The sequence below is a fragment of the Pseudophryne corroboree genome, chromosome 1 (genome assembly GCF_028390025.1).
Source record: "Pseudophryne corroboree isolate aPseCor3 chromosome 1, aPseCor3.hap2, whole genome shotgun sequence".
NCBI classification, from domain to species: Eukaryota; Metazoa; Chordata; class Amphibia; order Anura; family Myobatrachidae; genus Pseudophryne; species Pseudophryne corroboree.
Window position 1 is genome coordinate 935,397,625 of NC_086444.1, and position 20,899 is coordinate 935,418,523.

The window sequence follows — 20,899 nt, forward strand, 5'->3', positions numbered from 1 at the left end:
TCACCAGCTTTGTTAGCATTTTTAGTGCCAGTGATATAAATAGTATTTGCAGAGTGCAGCACAACACAGGTCAGGGCTCGTGTGAGTGTGTATGTAACCTTTGTCCCACTTCCCATCAGCCACCCACAGGGGGAACCCTGTCCGGAGTGGACGGCACCACTCTGTATGGTAGGAGGGGAGGGACCGAAATGACAGAGAAGTAAAACTGAGCGATCAAATTGTAAATCATTTTCCTGTACTCCCGACATCATGTATATAACGTGTATATCCCACACATACAGTCTGTCAGGCTCTCCCGTCGGGCTAAGTGCCCGTTGTGAGCCGGCTGTGCTGCTGCCGCCCCGTCCCGGGCGGTGACGTAGCGGTCTCGGTATGATGTAACGGAAGAGTGGGGTGAGAGAAGCCGGCATTATTACATAGCGCACACACGTCACACGGAGGGCGGGGCGGAGTGTGAGTACACAGGGCTCGCTGCTGCCGGCACTATAGTAGGAAGAAGCCGGTGACAGCAACAGGAAGCTCGGTAACGAGCAGTGACATCCTCCGTGCTGATCACCGCGGGATGTATCACAGTGCGGCAAGCAGACTGTGCTCGGCGCTGAGAGACGTGCCCGCACTGTGCGCCTCCTCTTTGCGGCAGCAGCAGCCACACCACTCCCCGGGAAAGAGGAGGGCTCTCTCGCCGCCCGTACTGGGCTCCCTGGCCAGCCTCGGCTGCTGTCACAGTCTGGCCGGGTGGATCGGGGAGGCACCGGCCAAAGTGGTCTCCAATCAGGGTGCGTCGGCACCTACAGCAGCGGCAGGCGGAGCAGCGGGAACCGCAGCCAGACCAGGTGAGTGAGTGATGGAACGTTCGGACTCTCAGTGATGCAATAACGGTCATATTATGTTGTGTAAACGGAACGTTCCGGGCCGCGTTGTGTGGTGGGGTATGTCACGGGCGATGTGTTAAGGGAGGTGGGTGATGTGGAGCTGCTGTAAAACTGTATTATGTAACAGGTGGGGGAGGGGTGAGTTATGTAGTCTCTTCCCCAGGGATGCTCCTACACTGCGGCACGATGGTGGATATTAAGGAGTCCCTGTTATTACAGGAAATAGGCTGAGTCAGTACACACTTCACACAGTGTCATTGTGCTGCTGTGTGACAGAACAGGCTGTCATCAGCACATCCTGTTCTATCTGGGAGGACAGCATGTGCCAAGGAAAACCGTGTATATACTGCACACAGATTGTGTGACAGGGATGACGGTCCTTAGCCATATTACTGCACACAGGTTGGGTGACAGGGCTGGTGGTCCTCAGACCGATTACGGCACACAGGTTGTGTGACAGGGCTGGCGGTCCTTTGCCATATTACTGCACACAGGTTCTGTGATGGCTGGCGGTCCTCAGACTGATTACGGCACACAGGTTGTGTGACAGGGCTGGCGGTCCTTTGCCATATTACTGCACACAGGTTCTGTGATGGCTGGCGGTCCTCGGACCAATTGCGGCACACAGGTCGGGTGACAAGGCTGGCGGTCCTTAGCCATATTACTGCACACAGGTTGGGTGACAGGGCTTGCGGTCCCCAGACTTATTACTGCACACAGGTTGGGTGACAGGGCTGACTGCCCTTAGCCATATTAGGTTGGGTGACAGGGCTGGCGGTCCTCAGACCGATTACGGCACACATGTTGGGTGACAGGGCTGATGGCCCTTAGCCATATTACTGCACACAGGTTGTGTGACAGGGCTGGCGGTCCTCAGACCGATTACGGCACACAGGTTGGGTGACAGGGCTGGCGGTCCTCAGTCACGTGGTATAATGCGACATACAATGTGGTTCACTAACATTGATGCTGTAATGATACATTTGTTTTGTCGTATGGTGGATTGTACAGTTTGGATGTGGGCATGATATATCATCACATTGTATCTGCCCATCACAAGATCGGGGGGAAGATATCCAATTACCAACGGTAAAACATTGATAATAGAAAATGGAAGTTTTTCCCGATGTTTAACCAATATAAAAATTTTTGACGGTCTGTCCAATTAGGATCACCCATAAAAAAAAAACCCAAAACATTCTCTAACAAAAACACACCGGTTCAGTGAAAATGGTGTGTTTTTGCTGGGTTTGAGGCAGGTGAAACAAAATCTCAGATAAGCCGCAGCTTGCGCAGGCGTATTGGGGCTTATTGGATTGCCCCCGGCGACGCAATTACCTGCGGTCAATAACTGTGGGTAATTGAATATCTAGGTGTAATGTTTAGATGCTGTCCGTAAGCACATGGGAGTTACTATTCATCTATTGCTTGGCCAAGTTCTTCCGTCATGGAATAGGCCAGTAGGGAAATGCACCACAGATGCACATGGAGCTAAAAGAGCAAGTCAGTGTTTTGTTTTGGATGATATTTGCATGATTTTGTGTAGTTCTGAGTCCTGTTTTATTGAAAATAAGTTTACAGCTATATGCACTGAGAACTTTGTCCAGCCTCACAACTAAATCCAAAGCCATAGCAATGTATTTGATGACGACACACATATATGAAAAGTGGCTTTAGTGATGGGGATGTATGAGGTGTTTTGAAAACAATGGATAAAGAATGCAGTATGAATTCATAATAATAATAATAATATTAACGTGGGCCATACATCTATGGCCCAATTACCCGTTAATCTGATCTGCCAATCCAATTCAACGATCCATTCCGGGGAATCAGGAAAAAAAACACCATGTCAAAAAATCCCTAGTTGAATGGTTTGACCGATAATCTTAAAGTGTATGGCCAGCTTTAGGATATGTGAATAAGTAATGTTTATCCTATTCTCCGCTCCTAGCATTTTTTGGATATTCTAGCCCATAGTAATAGATCACTGACTGTGCAGTTCCAGTGCTGGTGGTGGCCTGAGCAGGAGGACCACTTCTGCTTGGGATAGGCTGTTTTTGAACAGCTAGTGGCGAATACTGTTATATCCTGGGAGCAAATAGAGTTCTAGATGTGTTCACTGGATCTAAAACAGGTACAGCTTGTAAGGAAGGATTTATTTGTCTGAAATATGGAGTAGGGAATATATTGCTAATATAAGACTATGAAAATATTACACACCCCTTCAACTCCACTCTTCCTTATTACCTACCTATATCAGTTATTTAGCCAAACTTTCCATATGGCACATGGTGTCTAGCGTTCACTTCAGGCTGGAGTGGCCAGGGAGTCCTGCCTTCAATAGGGCACTATTGCGCTCATGTCCGAAAAGGGGTCATGCCCTCAAGAAGAATCCCCTTTTCATCACTTTTCCTGACAACTGTCACAGCCGCTCACACTCCGTCCGTGCTGCTGCTGTTTGCCGCTCCTCTCCTTACCCGTCCACGCTGCTTGGCTCACATGGTCCCGTCCCCTCCTACCTGTCCCAGCTCACCCTCATGACCTGTCCCTGCTTCCCCGTCTCATCTTCCCAGTTCCAACAATGTCAATCCGACTTAAAATAAAGTTGGATTGACATTGTCGGAACCGGGGCCAAAACCTGTCGGAATTGGCTGCGGAACACGTGGATCCAAGGCTAATCCATCAAGTCGGGAATTCCCAACTTGTCGGGGAAAAAAACAGCCCGAATTGAGTAGGTCGGATCCCCTTCCGATCTAAACCTGACGGAAACTGCAGTCTTTCCGACAAGACAGCAGCTTCCGACACTTTTTTGAATACACCCCTTTATCTCTCTCCAAGGCTTAGAACTCAGACCCCTATATTACCAGTAAAGTGCCAATCCTAGAGTCAGGCTAGAACAATATATGAAAGTATCTCACTAGTCACCACATTGGCATGTATAGAACACTGAGTTTCTAGGCATGCTGTATAATAAAGAACAGCAACACAAACATTTTAAGGCCAGTACACACTAGCTGTGCTGACACAGATATTGGTGGTGGCAGGGACTCTGCGGGGTGCCGGCATCAGCAAGTGCATACACAAGTGAGCGAAGATGAAGGGGGGGGGGGGGGGGGGGGTGCAGCATGGCTGTCGTTAACAAAGACCTCCCTCATCTGTACATGTTCAGATGAGGGTGGGGGCCGTTAATGACACAGGGGAGCGTGCATCATTAACGATAATGAGTGCACACACTAGGTGATATTGTGAACAATATCGCTCAGACAGCCCTTTCTAATTCAGACCTGAACGCTTGCTAGGGTTTTTTTTTTTTTTTTTTGCACTGCAGCGAGCAGATAGTCGCCGCCCATAGGGGAGTGTATTTTTGCTTTGCAAGTGTGCGAACGCATGTGTAGCAGAGCTGTACGAACAGATCTTGTGCAGTCTCTGAGTAGCCCAGGACTTACTCAGCCGCTGCGAACACTTCAGCCTGTCCGAGACCGGAATTGACGTTAGGAACCCTCCCTGCAAACCCTTGGACACGCCTGCGATTTTCCAACCACTCCCAGAAAACGGTCAGTTACGACCCACAAATGGCTTCTTCCTGTGAATGTCCTCGCGATCGCCCATGCGAATGGATTCTTCACACAAATTTCATCGCTGAGCGGCGATCCGCCTTGTACCTGTGCGATGCGCCTGCGCATTGCGGTGCATACGCAAACGCAGTTCTGACCTGATCGTAGAGCTGCAAAAAAAACGCTAGCGATCGATCAGATCTGAATTACCCCCTAAGTCCAGAATAAAGGAACACGCATTAGTTACATAATTATATTTACCCAATTACTCCAGTTCCAGGAAGTTACGCCAAAAATGAATCTGCTAGTTGTTCCGATTCTAGGAATATACATTCTATAAACATTTTTAGAGAATCTCTCTCATTTCTCTTCTAGTTCCACTAATGATACATATCAGGATTATGAAATTCAGGGGTATATTTTACTAAGGGTCGACTTTAATTGATGTGTTTCAGGTGTAAAACACACATTTAACTTTTAAAAATCAATATATAAATAATCATCTGTTAGTAAATGTGTGTTTTAGCCCCTGAAACAATGTTTATTTAGATTGCTTTTAAATAAATGAAGACCGACATTTAGTAAATATACCCCTCAGAGTGGCAGGATGCAGGAATGATAGCATTACTGTGGTCTTGGTGTTCCTGCCAGGAATCCGGGCGGACAGGGTGCCGGGGCTGCGAAAAGGACGTGCGTCCGGATGGGGAGAGGGTGCGGCCCGCAGGTGTCATTATTGGGGTTGGGCTAGCCCTTTTACATTACTAATGGGGCGTGCCCGAGCCATTAGCATCACTGATGGGGAGCATGCGTGCTGGGCTTCCTCCAAGCACTCCCTTTCATGTGAATAGATGGCATATGCGTGTGCACAGTATCTATTCACGCAGCGGCAGTATGGCAGGCTGGCACATGTTCACTTGAAGATAGTGAAGATTGAAAGAGTTGTCTTTTTAGAAGCCATGTTACATAGAAACAGAATTGGTTGTGGACAAATCCAGTTACAGTTGAGCTGATCTACTGTATTTTTGTTGTAATGTCTCCAAGTCAGACATTAGCTGGAGTCTGCACCTTTCAAGAAATTGTTTAACCTATAGAACTGGTCTGATGAATGTAGCAGAGAAGGAATGCATTGTCTTTTTATATACAAGGTGACTGCATTGACCCCTTCAGTGCATTTTAATAACATGTCTGGCTTTTCCGATCCCCTGACCCTGTTGTTGGCAGAATTGGGAATTGTTCTTATAAAGCCTAGAACTATGGGCCCCATAAAATATTAACCACGGTTATACAGACCTGGTACTTTTCAGCTAGGTGACATGTTTGAGTGAGCCAATATTCATGAGGACAGGACCTGCCAGATTACTAGGAGCCAGTGACCTCACTCAGGCACATTATTACACAAGGGTAGTTTCTGGTGAACTGCATAGTCATAAATGTTAGATGAGCCCACAAAATGCCTACCTACACTGTGTAGGTGATAGTCTATATGAATAGCCGAAAAAGGAAAATAGATCTAATCCTGCGAAGGGGGATTTTTTAAACCAGTGGTTCTCAAACTCTGGCGTGGCAGCCTGGAATGCCTCGGGGCACTTGCAGGGGTCCCTTGGATTGGTGGTCCGGGACCAATTAAAATTATTTATGGTCAATGTGGGATCGATAGGATTTACCGGCGGCCAATATGCCGGCCGCAGGGCGAGTGCAAAGAGTCCCCTTGTGGGCTTGCTGCACTCCCCTCACTGCAGGCTCTGTGGCTCACTGTGCTTGCCACAGGTTTTATCCCACTCTGTGGGTGTCGTGGACACCCACGAGTGGGAATAGCCACTGTGCGCCGGGATTCCGGCTGTTGGGATCCTGACAGCCAGCAAATTAACTGCATCCTGTCAATGTAATAGGCAAAACCGGTGCTGGTAGCTGCCAGTCATAAAATATGTGGAAAGACAGAAGCAAATCTTTTTCATCACCACACAATTGAACCTTAAGCTGGGTACACACTGTGCGATACGCTCCATGAGCGATATCGAACAGTGTGCCCCCTTTCTTCCAGTGTTGCCCGACATTGTGTGTACACACTGAGCGATATCACTCAGTGACGTCACGCCACGGCCTGCCCGTACATATAGTTTTGGCCTACATAACTAAAATTGACCTGCATGTACGGCCGACAGAAGGGGTCGTTAACGACCCCTGGGAATGCGCATTGGCTATCGTTTGCAGCATACACACTGTACACTATTTTCTCCACATCGCTCAGAAGGGGAAAATGAGTGGTATTGACTAGAATATTGCTGTGTATGCAGCTTGAGGGTGACCTATAAACACTGTTTACTTCATTTAAGAAACTTTTGGCCTAAGGGTGCCACGGAAAAAATTCCGACACTCTAGGGCACAGGTTCTCAAACTCGGTCCTCAGGACCCCACACAGTGCATGTTTTGCAGGTCTCCTCACAGAATCACAAGTGAAATAATTAGCTCCACCTGTGGACCTTTTAAAATGTGTCAGTGAGTAATTAATACACCTGTGCACTTGCTGGGTTACCTGCAAAACATGCACTGGGTGGGGTCCTGAGGACCGAGTTTGAGAACCACTGCTCTAGTGCACCGTAATTCAAAAAAGTTTGGGAACCACGGAGTTTTAAACTATTTGCAGTTGTCTTGAAGTTTAACGTTTTCATTTTAAGAATGTTATCATTTTCATATAGTTGTACTGTAGTTTAGATTGTATTGCAGTATAATTTTCTGCAGTTCTTGTAGTTTTCAATTACTTCCACTAGATGTCAGTATCACCTTTTCCCAGCTTATCCACCCATGTGACCATGAAGTTTAAATGTCATGTACGTCCCTGTTAGGTGGTTGCAACGTTCCCTGGGTTGGTAAAGTTTACAGCTTCTCTCGGGTACGTATGCCAGCTTTTCTTTTATGTTCCAAGTCCTTGGCATGTTGGCAGCTCAGATAACCAAAATCTATCTGAGCATTGTTTGTGTTGTAGGTCGTGGATTAATATTGGGTAGTGTTTTTCACCTTAAGAACCCCACAAGTTATGGAAAAGGAGTGCATTCATGTGACTAGAGCCAAACCCACACTGTCTCTGATATCCGTGTGTGTGTATTGGAAAGGCCTGTCTTTACCACTCTACCCAAAGTCAACGAGGTCAAGCAGAGCTGCTTTGAGTATGGCTGTCGTTAACAGTATGGGCTCTGCCTCTGTCTTGGCACTTGTAACATAAACAAAATAATCTTATGCAACCCGACCTCTTTACTGTGTCTAACAAGGTATAATATTTACATTCATCCACTTGTCTCACTCATACTTTGCCTGGCCGTAGCAATTGATATTTGTATACTTTGATAATGTGTTTTTTTGTTTTTTATTTTATTTACGTTTTAGTTTTCAGTGCCGGCTTACTATAATGCGCGAGTGTTACCTGTTCCTTTTGTTTTGTTGTTCGTTTTTGTTTGTTTCCTGAAGTTCAATAAATTTTGGTTATTTTTTGGTGTTAACTTGTTATGGAAGTAACAAATAAAAAAATAAAAAAAATATTGTTCCTGTACACTGCAGCACTTTGTTGTATGAAGTCTTCCATTGAATTAAAAATGTAAATGTTTTCAGAGATGTTGCTTGGTTTTATTAACTCTTAACTCATGGCCACCATGAGTATTTGTTTAGTTTTTGTTTGGTTAATTAATAAGTGATGAGTAACTGTTACAAGCGTTTTTGTGTTTTTCTAGTGAACAAGCCATGTTCTTTTCATGAATCTGTCAGAATATTTTATGGAACTTTTCTCACCAGCCTGTTTTTTATTTGTGTAGATCACCAGTACTGCTTCTTGCTTCCTGTAACACGTCGGACTGTATTGTGTAAGGTTATCTATACTAATGGGGAGTGTGTTACAGGATAAAACATTACTGGTGAACTTAAACCTATTTCTCTGTAATGCCCCACATATACTTGTGCTATGCCCCGTGACGTGACATCGCGGGGCATCGCACCGGCAGTACAGGTGCGATGCCAAAGTGATTATCATGCGATAAATCGCATGGTAATCACATGATGGGCACGTCACCGCCGAGTGGGAGTGGTCTCTGGTCGCTCCCGTAGGGTGCGCATTTCAGTGCGATATATCACGTGTTTTTAAAAACGCATGCAATCGCACTGTGATGCAATAAATATTAAGTTCAGCACATAAGACTATGCGACGCGATGGCTGACCGGCGTGCCTGCACATCGCGTCGCATGGTGCACATTATGTGCATACAATCATGCGATCGAAACTGTATGCCATATCGTATAAGTGTATGGGCAGCATAAGATGCACCTGGTGGGCCTGATTCCTAGTTATATGTTCAATACACTGCAGCTGTGCCAAAATATTCAAAAGCAGGAAAAAGACACACATTGCCAGCTTCTGTGATGCAATGGCTGTGTCCAAAGACTAGTCTTCACGCTAGGCTCAGAGGTGTAGCTAGGTGCCATGGTGCCCGGAGCAAGGGTATGTTTCGGCGGCCCCTCTCCTTTACTGAATTGGGTGCATGTTACATTTAAAAATCCTAAATCGGTGATGGGGCTGGTTCTAGACCTTGTGGATCTCTGGGTGAAAGTTTCCTTTGAGCGCTTCCCATGTATAAAATAGGGACAGCACAAAAATATAGGGGTGTGGCTTCATGGGGAAGGGGCGTGGGCACAGAATAGCACCAATTCAGATTACACCACACAGAATTGCCCATTATTCACATTACACCACACAGTAGAGCCCCTTATAAATGTTATGCTGCAGCATCAATGTATGGAGGGGTGTTTCAGCGGTTAGGGCAGAGAGGGGTGTAGCAGCGGCCAGGGAAGAGAGGGGTGTAGCAGGACAGAAGTAACCCTGCTGCACAGCTGCAAGCAGACATATAAAGAGGGTGGCAGAGTCTCTGGCCTGCCCTGTTCTCTACCTAATCTCAGAGTCCGAGTCAGTGTGTGTGCCCCTCTGCTTCTTCTCCTCCTGCTCTGTGACTGCCTGTACAGCGGCCCACGGTATAGTGGGTGTAGGGAGGGTGTCAGGCAGCGATGCGCCCTTTAACTTTTCCGGCACCCGGAGCTCGCGCACCACCGGAGCCACCCTCTCTACACCCCTGTGGCTAGGCTGACCGATTTTTAAAGGGCAAAGTGTGGCCTGGCCTTTTTACTTGCTTCCTGCTAAAACGGCCTGCCTGGTGCCTTGCTGCCGCCATATGAATTGATGTGCACTGCATCTATTCACATTAAAGGGAGAGCTTGGGGGTAGGCTAGCACCTCCGTAAAGGCTGGGAACACCCCCATTAGTAAGGCTGAGTGCTCCCCCCATTTGTGACGCTGACTGGGCCGCAACACCCCCAGTAGTAATGTCAGCGGGAGCATGCCCTCCTTGCTGGCCGTGCCCCCGCTTCGAACATGAGCGCGGCCATGCTGCCTCTGCACCCTGCCTTGCCTGCATCCCTGTGGGAACACTAAAATACGCAATATCAGATTCTCTGCATGAACATCTGAGTAACTCTTAGGTTAATCGGGATGTCTCTCAAAAGCCAGGACCAATGAAGCTGTGTACGTGCTTGACACGCCTCCATTCCCTGGAACACTCCCTGTGGCTGCCCCCAAACGCCAGCAGCATGTCACTCATGCTGCAGCTTTAGGGGCACATTAACAGGCGTCCCAAGACCAGATTTGCAATGCAGCTCCTGCGCATGCGCACCTAATTAAACATTGGAGATTTACCTAAATATTGGAATTGTGTAAATCTCTGAATCAGGCCCTGTGTTAGTTTTAGACCATAATCTGTCACACGGCAATTTTGTTTAATGCACAAAGTCTTTGCATTCATTTTTTGATGTTCTGCATCTTTCCTTACTCTAACTATCTGGCATTTAATAAATAACATTGATTTTAACACTCTGAATTGGGAATTCAGGATCTATATGGAGCTGTGTGTGTATGTAAATATAGTGATATAATGTAGTGCTGTGCACCGGACATTTTTCGGGTTTTGGATTCGGTTCCGCGGCCGTGTTTTGGATTCGGACACGTTTTGGCAAAACCTCCCTGAAATTTTTTTGTCGGATTCAGGTGTGTTTTGGATTCGTTTTTTTTTTTTTTTTACAAAAAACCCTTAAAAACAGCTTAAATCATAGAATTTGGAAGTCATTTTGATCCCATAGTATTATTAACCTCAATAACCATAATTTCCACTCATTTCCAGTCTATTCTGAACACCTCACACCTCACAATATTATTTTTAGTCCTAAAATTTGCACCAAGGTCGCTGGATGGCTAAGCTAAGCGACCCAAGTGGCCGACACAAACACCTGGCCCATCTAGGAGTGGCACTGCAGTGTCAGGCAGGATGGCACTTCAAAAAAATTGTCCCCAAACAGCACATGATGCAAAGAAAAATGAAAGAAAAAAGAGGTGCAAGATGGAATTGTCCTTGGGCCCTCCCACCCACCCTTATGTTGTATAAACAGGACATGCACACTTTAACGAACCCATCATTTCAGCGACAGGGTCTGCCACACGACTGTGACTGAAATGACTGGTTGGTTTGGGCCCTCACCAAAAAAAGAAGCAATCAATCTCTCCTTGCACAAACTGGCTCTACAGAGGCAAGATGTCCACCTCATCATCATCATCATCATCATCATCATCATCATCCGATTCCTCACCCCTTTCACTGTGTACATCCCCCTCCTCACAGATTATTAATTCGTCCCCACTGGAATCCACCATCTCAGGTCCCTGTGTACTTTCTGGAGGCAATTGCTGCTGGTGAATGTCTCCACGGAGGAATTGATTATAATTCATTTTGATGAACATCATCTTCTCCACATTTTCTGGAAGTAACCTCGTACGCCGATTGCTGACAAGGTGAGCGGCTGCACTAAACACTGTTTCGGAGTACACACTGGAGGGAGGGCAACTTGGGTAGAATAAAGCCAGTTTGTGCAAGGGCCTCCAAATTGCCTCTTTTTCCTGCCAGTATACGTACGGACTGTCTGACGTGCCTACTTGGATGCGGTCACTCATATAATCCTCCACCATTCTTTCAATGGTGAGAGAATCATATGCAGTGACAGTAGACGACATGTCAGTAATCGTTGGCAGGTCCTTCAGTCCGGACCAGATGTCAGCATTCGCTCCAGACTGCCCTGCATCACCGCCAGCGGGTGGGCTCGGAATTCTTATCCTTTTCCTCGCACTCCCAGTCGCGGGAGAATGTGAAGGAGGAGATGTTGACGGGTCACGTTCCGCTTGACTTGACAATTTTCTCACCAGCAGGTCTTTGAACCTCTGCAGACTTGTGTCTGCCGGAAAGAGAGATACAACGTAGGTTTTAAATCTAGGATCGAGCACGGTGGCCAAAATGTAGTGCTCTGATTTCAACAGATTGACCACCCGTGAATCCTGGTTAAGCGAATTAAGGGCTCCATCCACAAGTCCCACATGCCTAGCGGAATCGCTCTGTTTTAGCTCCTCCTTCAATGTCTCCAGCTTCTGCAAAAGCCTGATGAGGGGAATGACCTGACTCAGGCTGGCAGTGTCTGAACTGACTTCATGTGTGGCAAGTTCAAAGGGTTGCAGAACCTTGCACAACGTTGAAATCATTCTCCACTGCGCTTGAGTAAGGTGCATTCCCCCTCCTTTGCCTATATCGTGGGCAGATGTATAGGCTTGAATGGCCTTTTGCTGCTCCTCCATCCTCTGAAGCATATAGAGGGTTGAATTCCACCTCGTTACCACCTCTTGCTTCAGATGATGGCAGGGCAGGTTTAGGAATGTTTGCTGGTGCTCCAGTCTTTGGCACGCGGTGGCTGAATGCCGAAAGTGGCCCGCAATTCTTCGGGCCACCGACAGCATCTCTTGCACGCCCCTGTCGTTTTTTAGATAATTCTGCACCACCAAATTCAATGCATGTGCAAAACATGGAACGTGCTGGAATTTGCCCAGATGTAATGCACGCACAATATTGCTGGCGTTGTCCGATGTCACAAATCCCCAGGAGAGTCCAATTGGGGTAAGCCATTCTGCGATGATCTTCCTCAGTTTCCGTAAGAGGTTGTCAGCTGTGTGCCTCTTCTGGAAAGCGGTGATACAAAGCGTAGCCTGCCTAGGAACGAGTTGGCGTTTTCGAGATGCTGCTACTGGTGCCGCCGCTGCTGTTCTTGCTGCGGGAGGCAATACATCTACCCAGTGGGCTGTCACAGTCATATAGTCCTGAGTCTGCCCTGCTCCACTTGTCCACATGTCTGTGGTTAAGTGGACATTGGGTACAACTGCATTTTTTAGGACACTGGTGACTCTCTTTCTGAGGTCTGTGTACATTTTCGGTATCGCCTGCCTAGAGAAATGGAACCTAGATGGTAATTGGTACCGGGGACACAGTACTTCAATCAAGTCTCTAGTTGCCTCTGAATTAACGGTGGATACCGGAACCACGTTTCTCACCGCCCAGGCTGCCAAGGCCTGAGTTATCTGCTTTGCAGCAGGATGACTGCTGTGATATTTCCTCTTCCTCGCAAAGGACTGTTGGGACAGTCAATTGCTTACTGGAAGTAGTACAAGTGGTCTTCCGACTTCCCCTCTGGGATGCCGATCGACTCCCAGCAGCAACAACAGCAGCGCCAGCAGCAGTAGGCGTTACACTCAAGGATGCATCGTAGGAATCCCAGGCAGGAGAGGACTCGTCAGACTTGACAGTGACATGGCCTGCAGGACTATTGGCTTTCCTGGGTAAGGAGGAAATTGACACTGAGGAAGTTGGTGGTGTGGTTTGCAGGAGCTTGGTTACAAGAGGAAGGGATTTAGTTGTCAGTGGACTCCTTCCGCTGTCACCCAAAGTTTTTGAACTTGTCACTGACTTCTGATGAATGCGGTCCAGTTGACGTATAAGGGAGGATGTTCCTAGGTGGTTAACGTCCTTACCCCTACTTATTACAGCTTGACAAAGGCAACACACGGCTTGACACCTGTTGTCCGCATTTGTGTTGAAATAATTCCACACCGAAGAGCTGATTTTTTTTTTTTTTTTTTTTTTTTTTTTTTTTTTTTTGTATTTTGACCAGGCATGTCAATGGCCATATTCGTCCCACGGACAACAGGTGTCTCCCCGGGTGCCTGACTTAAACAAACCACCTCACCATCAGAATCCTCCTTGTCAATTTCCTCCCCAGCACCAGCAACACCCATATCCTCATCCTGGTGTATTTCAATAGTGACATCTTCAATCTGACTATCAGGAACTGGACTGCGGGTGCTCCTTCCAGCACTTGCAGGGGGCGTGCAAATGGTGGAAGGCGCAAGCTCTTCCCGTCCAGTGTTGGGAAGGTCAGGCATCGCAACCGACACAATTGGACTCTCCTTGGGGATTTGTGATTTAGAAGAACGCTTTTGCCAGCTTAAGTCTTTTCATTTCTCTGACGTCCTAGTGGATGCTGGGGACTCCGTAAGGACCATGGGGAATAGACGGCTCCGCAGGAGACTGGGCACATCTAAAGAAAGCTTTAGGACTATCTGGTGTGCACTGGCTCCTCCCCCTATGACCCTCCTCCAAGCCTCAGTTAGATTTCTGTGCCCGGCTGAGCTGGATGCACACTAGGGGCTCTCCTGAGCTCCTAGAAGAAAGTATAGTTTAGGTTTTTTATTTTCAGTGAGACCTGCTGGCAACAGGCTCACTGCAACGAGGGACTAAGGGGAGAAGAAGCGAACCTACCTAAGTGGTGGTAGCTTGGGCTTCTTAGGCTACTGGACACCATTAGCTCCAGAGGGATCGAACACAGGACCGGACCTCGTCGTCCGTTCCCGGAGCCGCGCCGCCGTCCCCCTTACAGAGCCAGAAACAAGAAGGTGGTCCGGAAAATCGGCGGCTGAAGACTTCTGTCTTCTCCAAGGTAGCGCACAGCACTGCAGCTGTGCGCCATTGCTCCTCATGCACACCACACACTGCGGTCACTGATGGGTGCAGGGCGCTGGGGGGGGGGCGCCCTGAGCAGCAATAATAACACCTTGGCTGGCAAAACTAACACCATATATAGCCCCAGAGGCTATACAGGTGTATATTAACCCCTGCCAGAAACGATAAAATAGCGGGAGAAAGCCCGCCGAAAAAGGGGCGGAGCCATCTCCCTCAGCACACTGGCGCCATTTTCCCTCACGGCTCTGCTGGAGGGATCGCTCCCTGGCTCTCACCTGCAGTCCTGCACTACAGAAAAGGGTTAAAAAGAGAGGGGGGGCACAAATTAGGCACAGTATATATATATATATATATATATATATATATATATATATATATATATATATATATATATATATATATATATATATATATATATATATATATATATATATAAAAAATTATGCAGCTATAAGGGAAAACACTCTCTATAGGTGATATCCCTGTGATATATAGCGCTCTGGTGTGTGCTGGCATACTCTCCCTCTGTCTCCCCAAAGGGCTTTGTGGGGTCCTGTCCTCTGTCAGAGCATTCCCTGTGTGTGTGCTGTGTGTCGGTACTGCTGTGTCGACATGTATGATGAGGATAATGATGTGGAGGCGGAGCAAATGCCTGTGAATGGGATGTCACCCCCCTGCGGGGTCGACACCGGTGTGGATGGACTTATGGAAGGAATTACGTGACAGTGTCAACTCCTTACATAAAAGGTTTGACGACATAGGACAGCCGGCTGCTCAGCTTGTGCCTGTCCAAGCGTCTCACATGTCATCAAGGGCTCTAAAACGCCCGCTACCTCAGATGGCAGACATAGATGTTGACACGGATACCGACTCCAGTGTCGACGACGATGAGACTAGTGTACCTTCCAATAGGGCCACCCGTTACATGATTGAGGCAATGAAAAATGTATTACACATTTCTGATCATACCCTTTTTTGTGGTATCTGGGGTATTATGTTGGTGACAGAAAACTACCAGTAGTTTTCCTGCATCTGAGGAATTGATATGAGGTGTGTGAGGAAGCGTGGACTTCCCCCGATAAGAAATTGATAATTTCTAAAGCAGCGTACCCTTTTCCGCCAGAGGATAGGTCACGTTGGGAAATAACCCCTAGGGTAGATAAAGCGGTTACACGCTTATTAAAAAAGGTGGCACTACCATCACGGATACGGCCGCCCTGAAGGACCTGCTGATAGAAAGCAGAAAACTACCCTTAAAGCTATATATAGTGTTCACTCTAGGTGTCTTTCACAGGGCGCTGCGCCCTGCCCCTTTTTTAGACACCTAAATGCCGCCCTGCCCGTTTGCGTGCGCCCTCCCGCCCCGCACTTTGCTGCCCGCCGGACCCCACCACGCCGCCGGACACATTAAGCACACTGTCCCCAGTGATTGCAAAGACCCGGTGACGCGAGACCCGGTGACGCGCTCCTCATTAGGCCAATCCCTAAGGGGGATTTTTGTATGTTTGCCTGATGCTGGTCCCGGGCTGAATGATGTAAAGAGGAGGTGGAGCCAATTTCCTTTCCTCTTGGCGCCTGGCTGCTTGCGGCAGGTGAGTGAAGGCTGCAGAGTGCGGGTGATGGATGGGTTGCCACAGCGTTTCTGGGGGGTTCTGGCGATTTGCAGGGATCGGTGTCCTCCATGATCTTGTAGGTAAAGCTGGGCTTTGTGACTGGGGCTTCCCGCGGTGCCGTCTGAGGCGGTGGCCGCGCTGTCGCTCTTGCTTTGAGGTGTCCGCTACGGCCCTGGGGGGGGGAGGGGGACAAGGTGGTTACTGCAATGTGCCTCAGTGCTCTTACCTGCTGCAATGTGCCTCAGTGCTCTTACCTGCTGCAGTGTGCCTCAGTGCTCTTACCTGCTGCAGTGTGCCTCAGTGCTCTTACCTGCTGCAGTGTGCCTCAGTGCTGTTACCTGGTGCAGTGTGCCTCAGTGCTGTTACCTGGTGCAGTGTGCCTCAGTGCTGTTACCTGGTGCAGTGTGCCTCAGTGCTGTTACCTGGTGCAGTGTGCCTCAGTGCTGTTACCTGGTGCAGTGTGCCTCAGTGCTGTTACCTGGTGCAGTGTGCCTCAGTGCTGTTACCTGGTGCAGTGTGCCTCAGTGCTGTTACCTGGTGCAGTGTGCCTCAGTGCTGTTACCTGGTGCAGTGTGCCTCAGTGCTGTTACCTGGTGCAGTGTGCCTCAGTGCTGTTACCTGGTGCAGTGTGCCTCAGTGCTGTTACCTGGTGCAGTGTGCCTCAGTGCTGTTACCTGGTGCAGTGTGCCTCAGTGCTGTTACCTGGTGCAGTGTGCCTCAGTGCTGTTACCTGGTGCAGTGTGCCTCAGTGCTGTTACCTGGTGCAGTGTGCCTCAGTGCTCTTACCTGGTGCAGTGTGCCTCAGTGCTCTTACCTGGTGCAGTGTGCCTCAGTGCTCTTACCTGGTGCAGTGTGCCTCAGTGCTCTTACCTGGTGCAGTGTGCCTCAGTGCTCTTACCTGGTACAGTGTGCCTCAGTGCTCTTACCTGGTGCAGTGTGCCTCAGTGCTCTTACCTGGTGCAGTGTGCTCTACCGGGTGCATTGTGTATAACGCGCTCTGCCTGGCGCAATGTGTATAACGCGCTCTGCCTGGCGCAATGTGTATAACGCGCTCTGCCTGGCGCAATGTGTATAACGCGCTCTGCCTGGCGCAATGTGTATAACGTGCTGTACCTGGCGCAATGTGTATAACGTGCTCTACCTGGTGCAATGTGTATAACGTGCTCTACCTGGCGCAAAGTGTATAACGTGCTCTACCTGGCGCAATGTGTATAACGTGCTGTACCTAGTGCAATGTGTATAACGTGCTCTGCCTGGCGCAATGTGTATAACGTGCTGTACCTGGCACAAAGTGTATAACGTGCTGTACCTGGCGCAAAGTGTATAACGTGCTGTACCTGGCGCAAAGTGTATAACGTGCTGTACCTGGCGCAAAGTGTATAACATGCTGTACCTGGCGCAATGTGTATAACGTGCTCTACCTGTCGCAGTGTGTATAGGAGGTTCTACCCGGTGCAGTGTGTATTAGCTGCACTACTGTGTGGTGTAATGGGAAGTGCCACTATTATGTGGCCATGCCCCTTCCCCACGAAAAACAACTCCCCTACATTTTTGCACTGTCCATTCTTTAGCATGTGGGAATGGGAGGACCAAGCATTTTAGTATGTACCTAATTTTGCCCTTCTAACTGAAAAATGTGCCCTCCCGAATGAAAAATGTGCCCTCCCGAATGAAAAATGTGCCCTCCCCGTGATCAGCACCCTGCCCTAAAAAAATCCTAGAGTGAACACTAATATACACACACACGGGCATTATATTGAGACCTGCTATTGCCTCGGCATGGATGTGCAGTGCGGCAGCTGCGTGGTCAGATTCCCTGTCGGATAATATTTATACTATAGATAGGGACAATATTTTGCTGAAAATAGAGCATATAAAAGACGCTGTCTTATACATGCGTGATGCACAGAGGGATATTTGCCGACTGGCATCACTAATAAGCGCTATGTAAAACCATTGCCGCCAGACGGGGGTTATGGACTCGGCAATGGTCGGGCGATGCCGATTTAAAACGGCACATGGAAGTTTGCCCTAGAAGGGGGTGGAACTGTTTGGGGATGGTCTTTCAGACCTTGTTTCCACAGCTACGGCTGGGAAATCAAAACTTTTGCCACAAGCTACCCCACAGCAAAAGTAAGCACTGTATTATCAGGTACAGTCCCTTCGGCCCCAGAAAAGTAGAGAGCTAGAGGCTCATCTTTTCTGCCAAGAGGAAAAGGTAGAGGGAAAAAGCTGCAGCACACAGCTAGTTCCCGGGAGCAGAAGTCCTCCCCTGCGTCCGGTAAGTCCACAGCATGACGCTGGGGCTGCTCAGGTGGACCCGGGTACGGTGGGGGCCCGTCTCAGAAATTTCAGCGCACAGTGGGCTCTCTCACAGGTGGATCCCTGGGTTCTTCAAACAGTATCTCAGAGGTACAGGCTGGAATTCGAGACGTCTCCCCCCCCGCCGTTTCCTAAAATCTGCCTTACCGGCAACTCCCTCTGCCAGGGAGGCAGTGTTGGTGGCAATCCAAAAAACTGTATTCACAGCAAGTGATTATCAAGGTACCCCTCCTTCAACAGGAAAAGGGTTACTTTTACACAATGTTTGTGGTACCGAAACCGGACGGTTCGGTGAGACCCATCTTAAATATAAAAAATCCTTGAACACATATAACAAAAGATTCAAGTGCAAGATGGAATCGCTCAGGGCGATTATTGCGAACCTGGACGAGGGGGATTACAGGGTCTCTCTGGACATCAAGGATACTTACCTGCATGTCCCCATTTACCCTCCTCACCAGGAGTACCTCAAGGTTGTGGTACAGGACTGTCTCTATCAGTTCCAGACGCTGCCGTTTGGATTATCCACGGCACCGAGGGTCTTTACCAGGGTAATGACCGAAATGATGATACTCCTTCGCAAGAAGGGAGTTTTAATTATCCCGTACTTGGACGATCTCCTGATAAAGGCGAGGTCCAAGGAACAGTTGGTAAGGGGGTAGCACTTTCTCGGGAAGTGCTGCAACAGCAGGACTGGATTCTCAATTCCAAAGTCACAGCTGGTCCCGACGACACGTCTTCTGTTCCTGGGAATGATTCTGGAAACAGACCAGAAAAAAGTGTTTCTTCCAATGGAAAAAGCCGAGGAGTTGTCATCTCTAGTCAGAAACCTCCTAAGACCGGGACAGGTGTCGGTACATCAATGCACACGAGTCCTGGGAAAAAATGGTAGCTTCGTACGAAGCAATTCCATTCGGAAAGTCCCACGCAAGGATTTTCCAGTGGGACCTGTTGGACAAATGGTCCGGGTCCCATCTCCAGATACAGCAGCGGATAACCCGGTCGGCAAGAACCAGGGTGTCGCTGCGGTGGTGGCTGCAGAGGGCTCATCTACTAGAGGGCCGCAGATTCGGAATACAGGACTGGGTCCTGGTGACCACGGATGCCAGCCTTCGGGGCTGGGGTGCAGTCACACAGGGAATAAAATTCCAAGGACTATGGTCCAAACAGGAGTTTTCACTTAACATAAATTTTCTGGAGATAAGAGCCATTTACAAGGCCCTAAGCAAAACAAGGCCCCTGCTTCACCAGCCGTACGGTTCCAATCAGACAACATCACGGCGCTCGCCCATGTAAACAGGCAGGGCGGCACAAGAAGCAGGAGGGCAATGGCAGAAGCCACAAGGATTCCCCGTTGGGCGGAAAATCATGTGGTAGCACTGGCAGCAGTGTTCATTCCGGGAGTGGACAACTGGGAAGCAGACTTCCGCAGCAGACTCCATCCCGGGAGAATAGGGACTTCATCCAGAAGTCTTCCAAATGCTAGTAAACCGTTGGGAAAGACCACAGGTGGACATGATGGCGTCCCGCCTCAATAAAAAAGATATTGCGCCAGGTCAAGGGAACCTCAGGCGATCGCTGTGGACGCTCTAGTGACACCGCGGGTGTACCAGTCGGTTTATGTGTTCCCTCCTCTCCCTCTCATACCCAAGGTACTGAGGATAATAAGAAAAAAAGGAGTAAGAACTATACTCATTGTTTCGGATTGGCCAAGAAGGGCTTGGTACCCGGAACTTCAAGAGATGATCTCAGAGGACCCATGGCCTCTGCCGCTCAGACAGGATCTGCTGCAGCAGGGGCCCTGTCTGTTCAAAAACTTACCGCGGCTGCGTTGACGGCATGGCGGTTGAACACCGGATCCTGAGTGAAAAAGGCATTCCGGAGGTAGTCATTCTTATCCTGATCAAAGCCAGGAAGGATGTCAGCCTGAAGTTCAGACGTTGTAAGGGAGTGCTGCATATTCAGCCCCTTCTTTGTGCCCCACTGGCACCTTGGGATCTCAATGTGGTTTTGGAGTTCCTGGAATCACATTGGTTTGAGCCACTTAAAACCGTGGATTTGAAATATCTCACATGAAAAGTGGTCATGTGTTGGCTCTGGCTTCGGCCAGGCATGTGTCAGAATTGGCGGCTTTGTCATAAAAAAGCCCTTACCTGACTTTCCATATGGATAGGGCAGAGTTGAGGACTCGTCCTCACTTTCTCCCGAAGGTGGTATCAGGTTTTCACTTGTACCAACCTATTATTGGTGCCTGCGGCTACTAGGGACCTGGAGGATTCCAAGTTACTGGACGTAGTCATGGCCCTGAAAAATTATATTTCCAGGACGGCTGGAGTCAGGAAAACTGACTCGCTGTTTATCCTAGATGCACCCAACAAGCTGCGCATTCTGCGGTGGGACTACCGCAGCCTAAATCTCTAAGCCCATTCCACAAGGAAGGTGGGCTCATCTTGGGCGGCTGCCCGAGGGGTCTCGGCTTTACGACTTGGCCGAGCTGCTACTTGGTCAGGGGCAAACACGTTTGCAAAATTTTATAAATTTGATACCCTGGCTGAGGAGGACCTGGAGTTCTCTCATTTGGTGCTGCAGAGTCATCCCTCTGGAGCTAATGGTGTCCAG

At 48.6% G+C, this 20,899-nt stretch overlaps 1 protein-coding gene across 1 annotated transcript in view; it reads left to right on the forward strand.

The window, feature by feature from the left end:
* The first annotated feature begins 285 nt into the window (after nt 1–285).
* Nucleotides 286–20,899, forward strand: part of NOCT (nocturnin) — a 29,820-nt gene continuing 9,206 nt past the window's right edge. Inside the window, exon 1 of the mRNA XM_063920359.1 lies at nt 286–833. Within this exon, the coding sequence (XP_063776429.1) occupies nt 563–833 (271 nt within the window). The 5' untranslated portion in view covers nt 286–562. The remainder of the gene's footprint in view (nt 834–20,899) is intronic.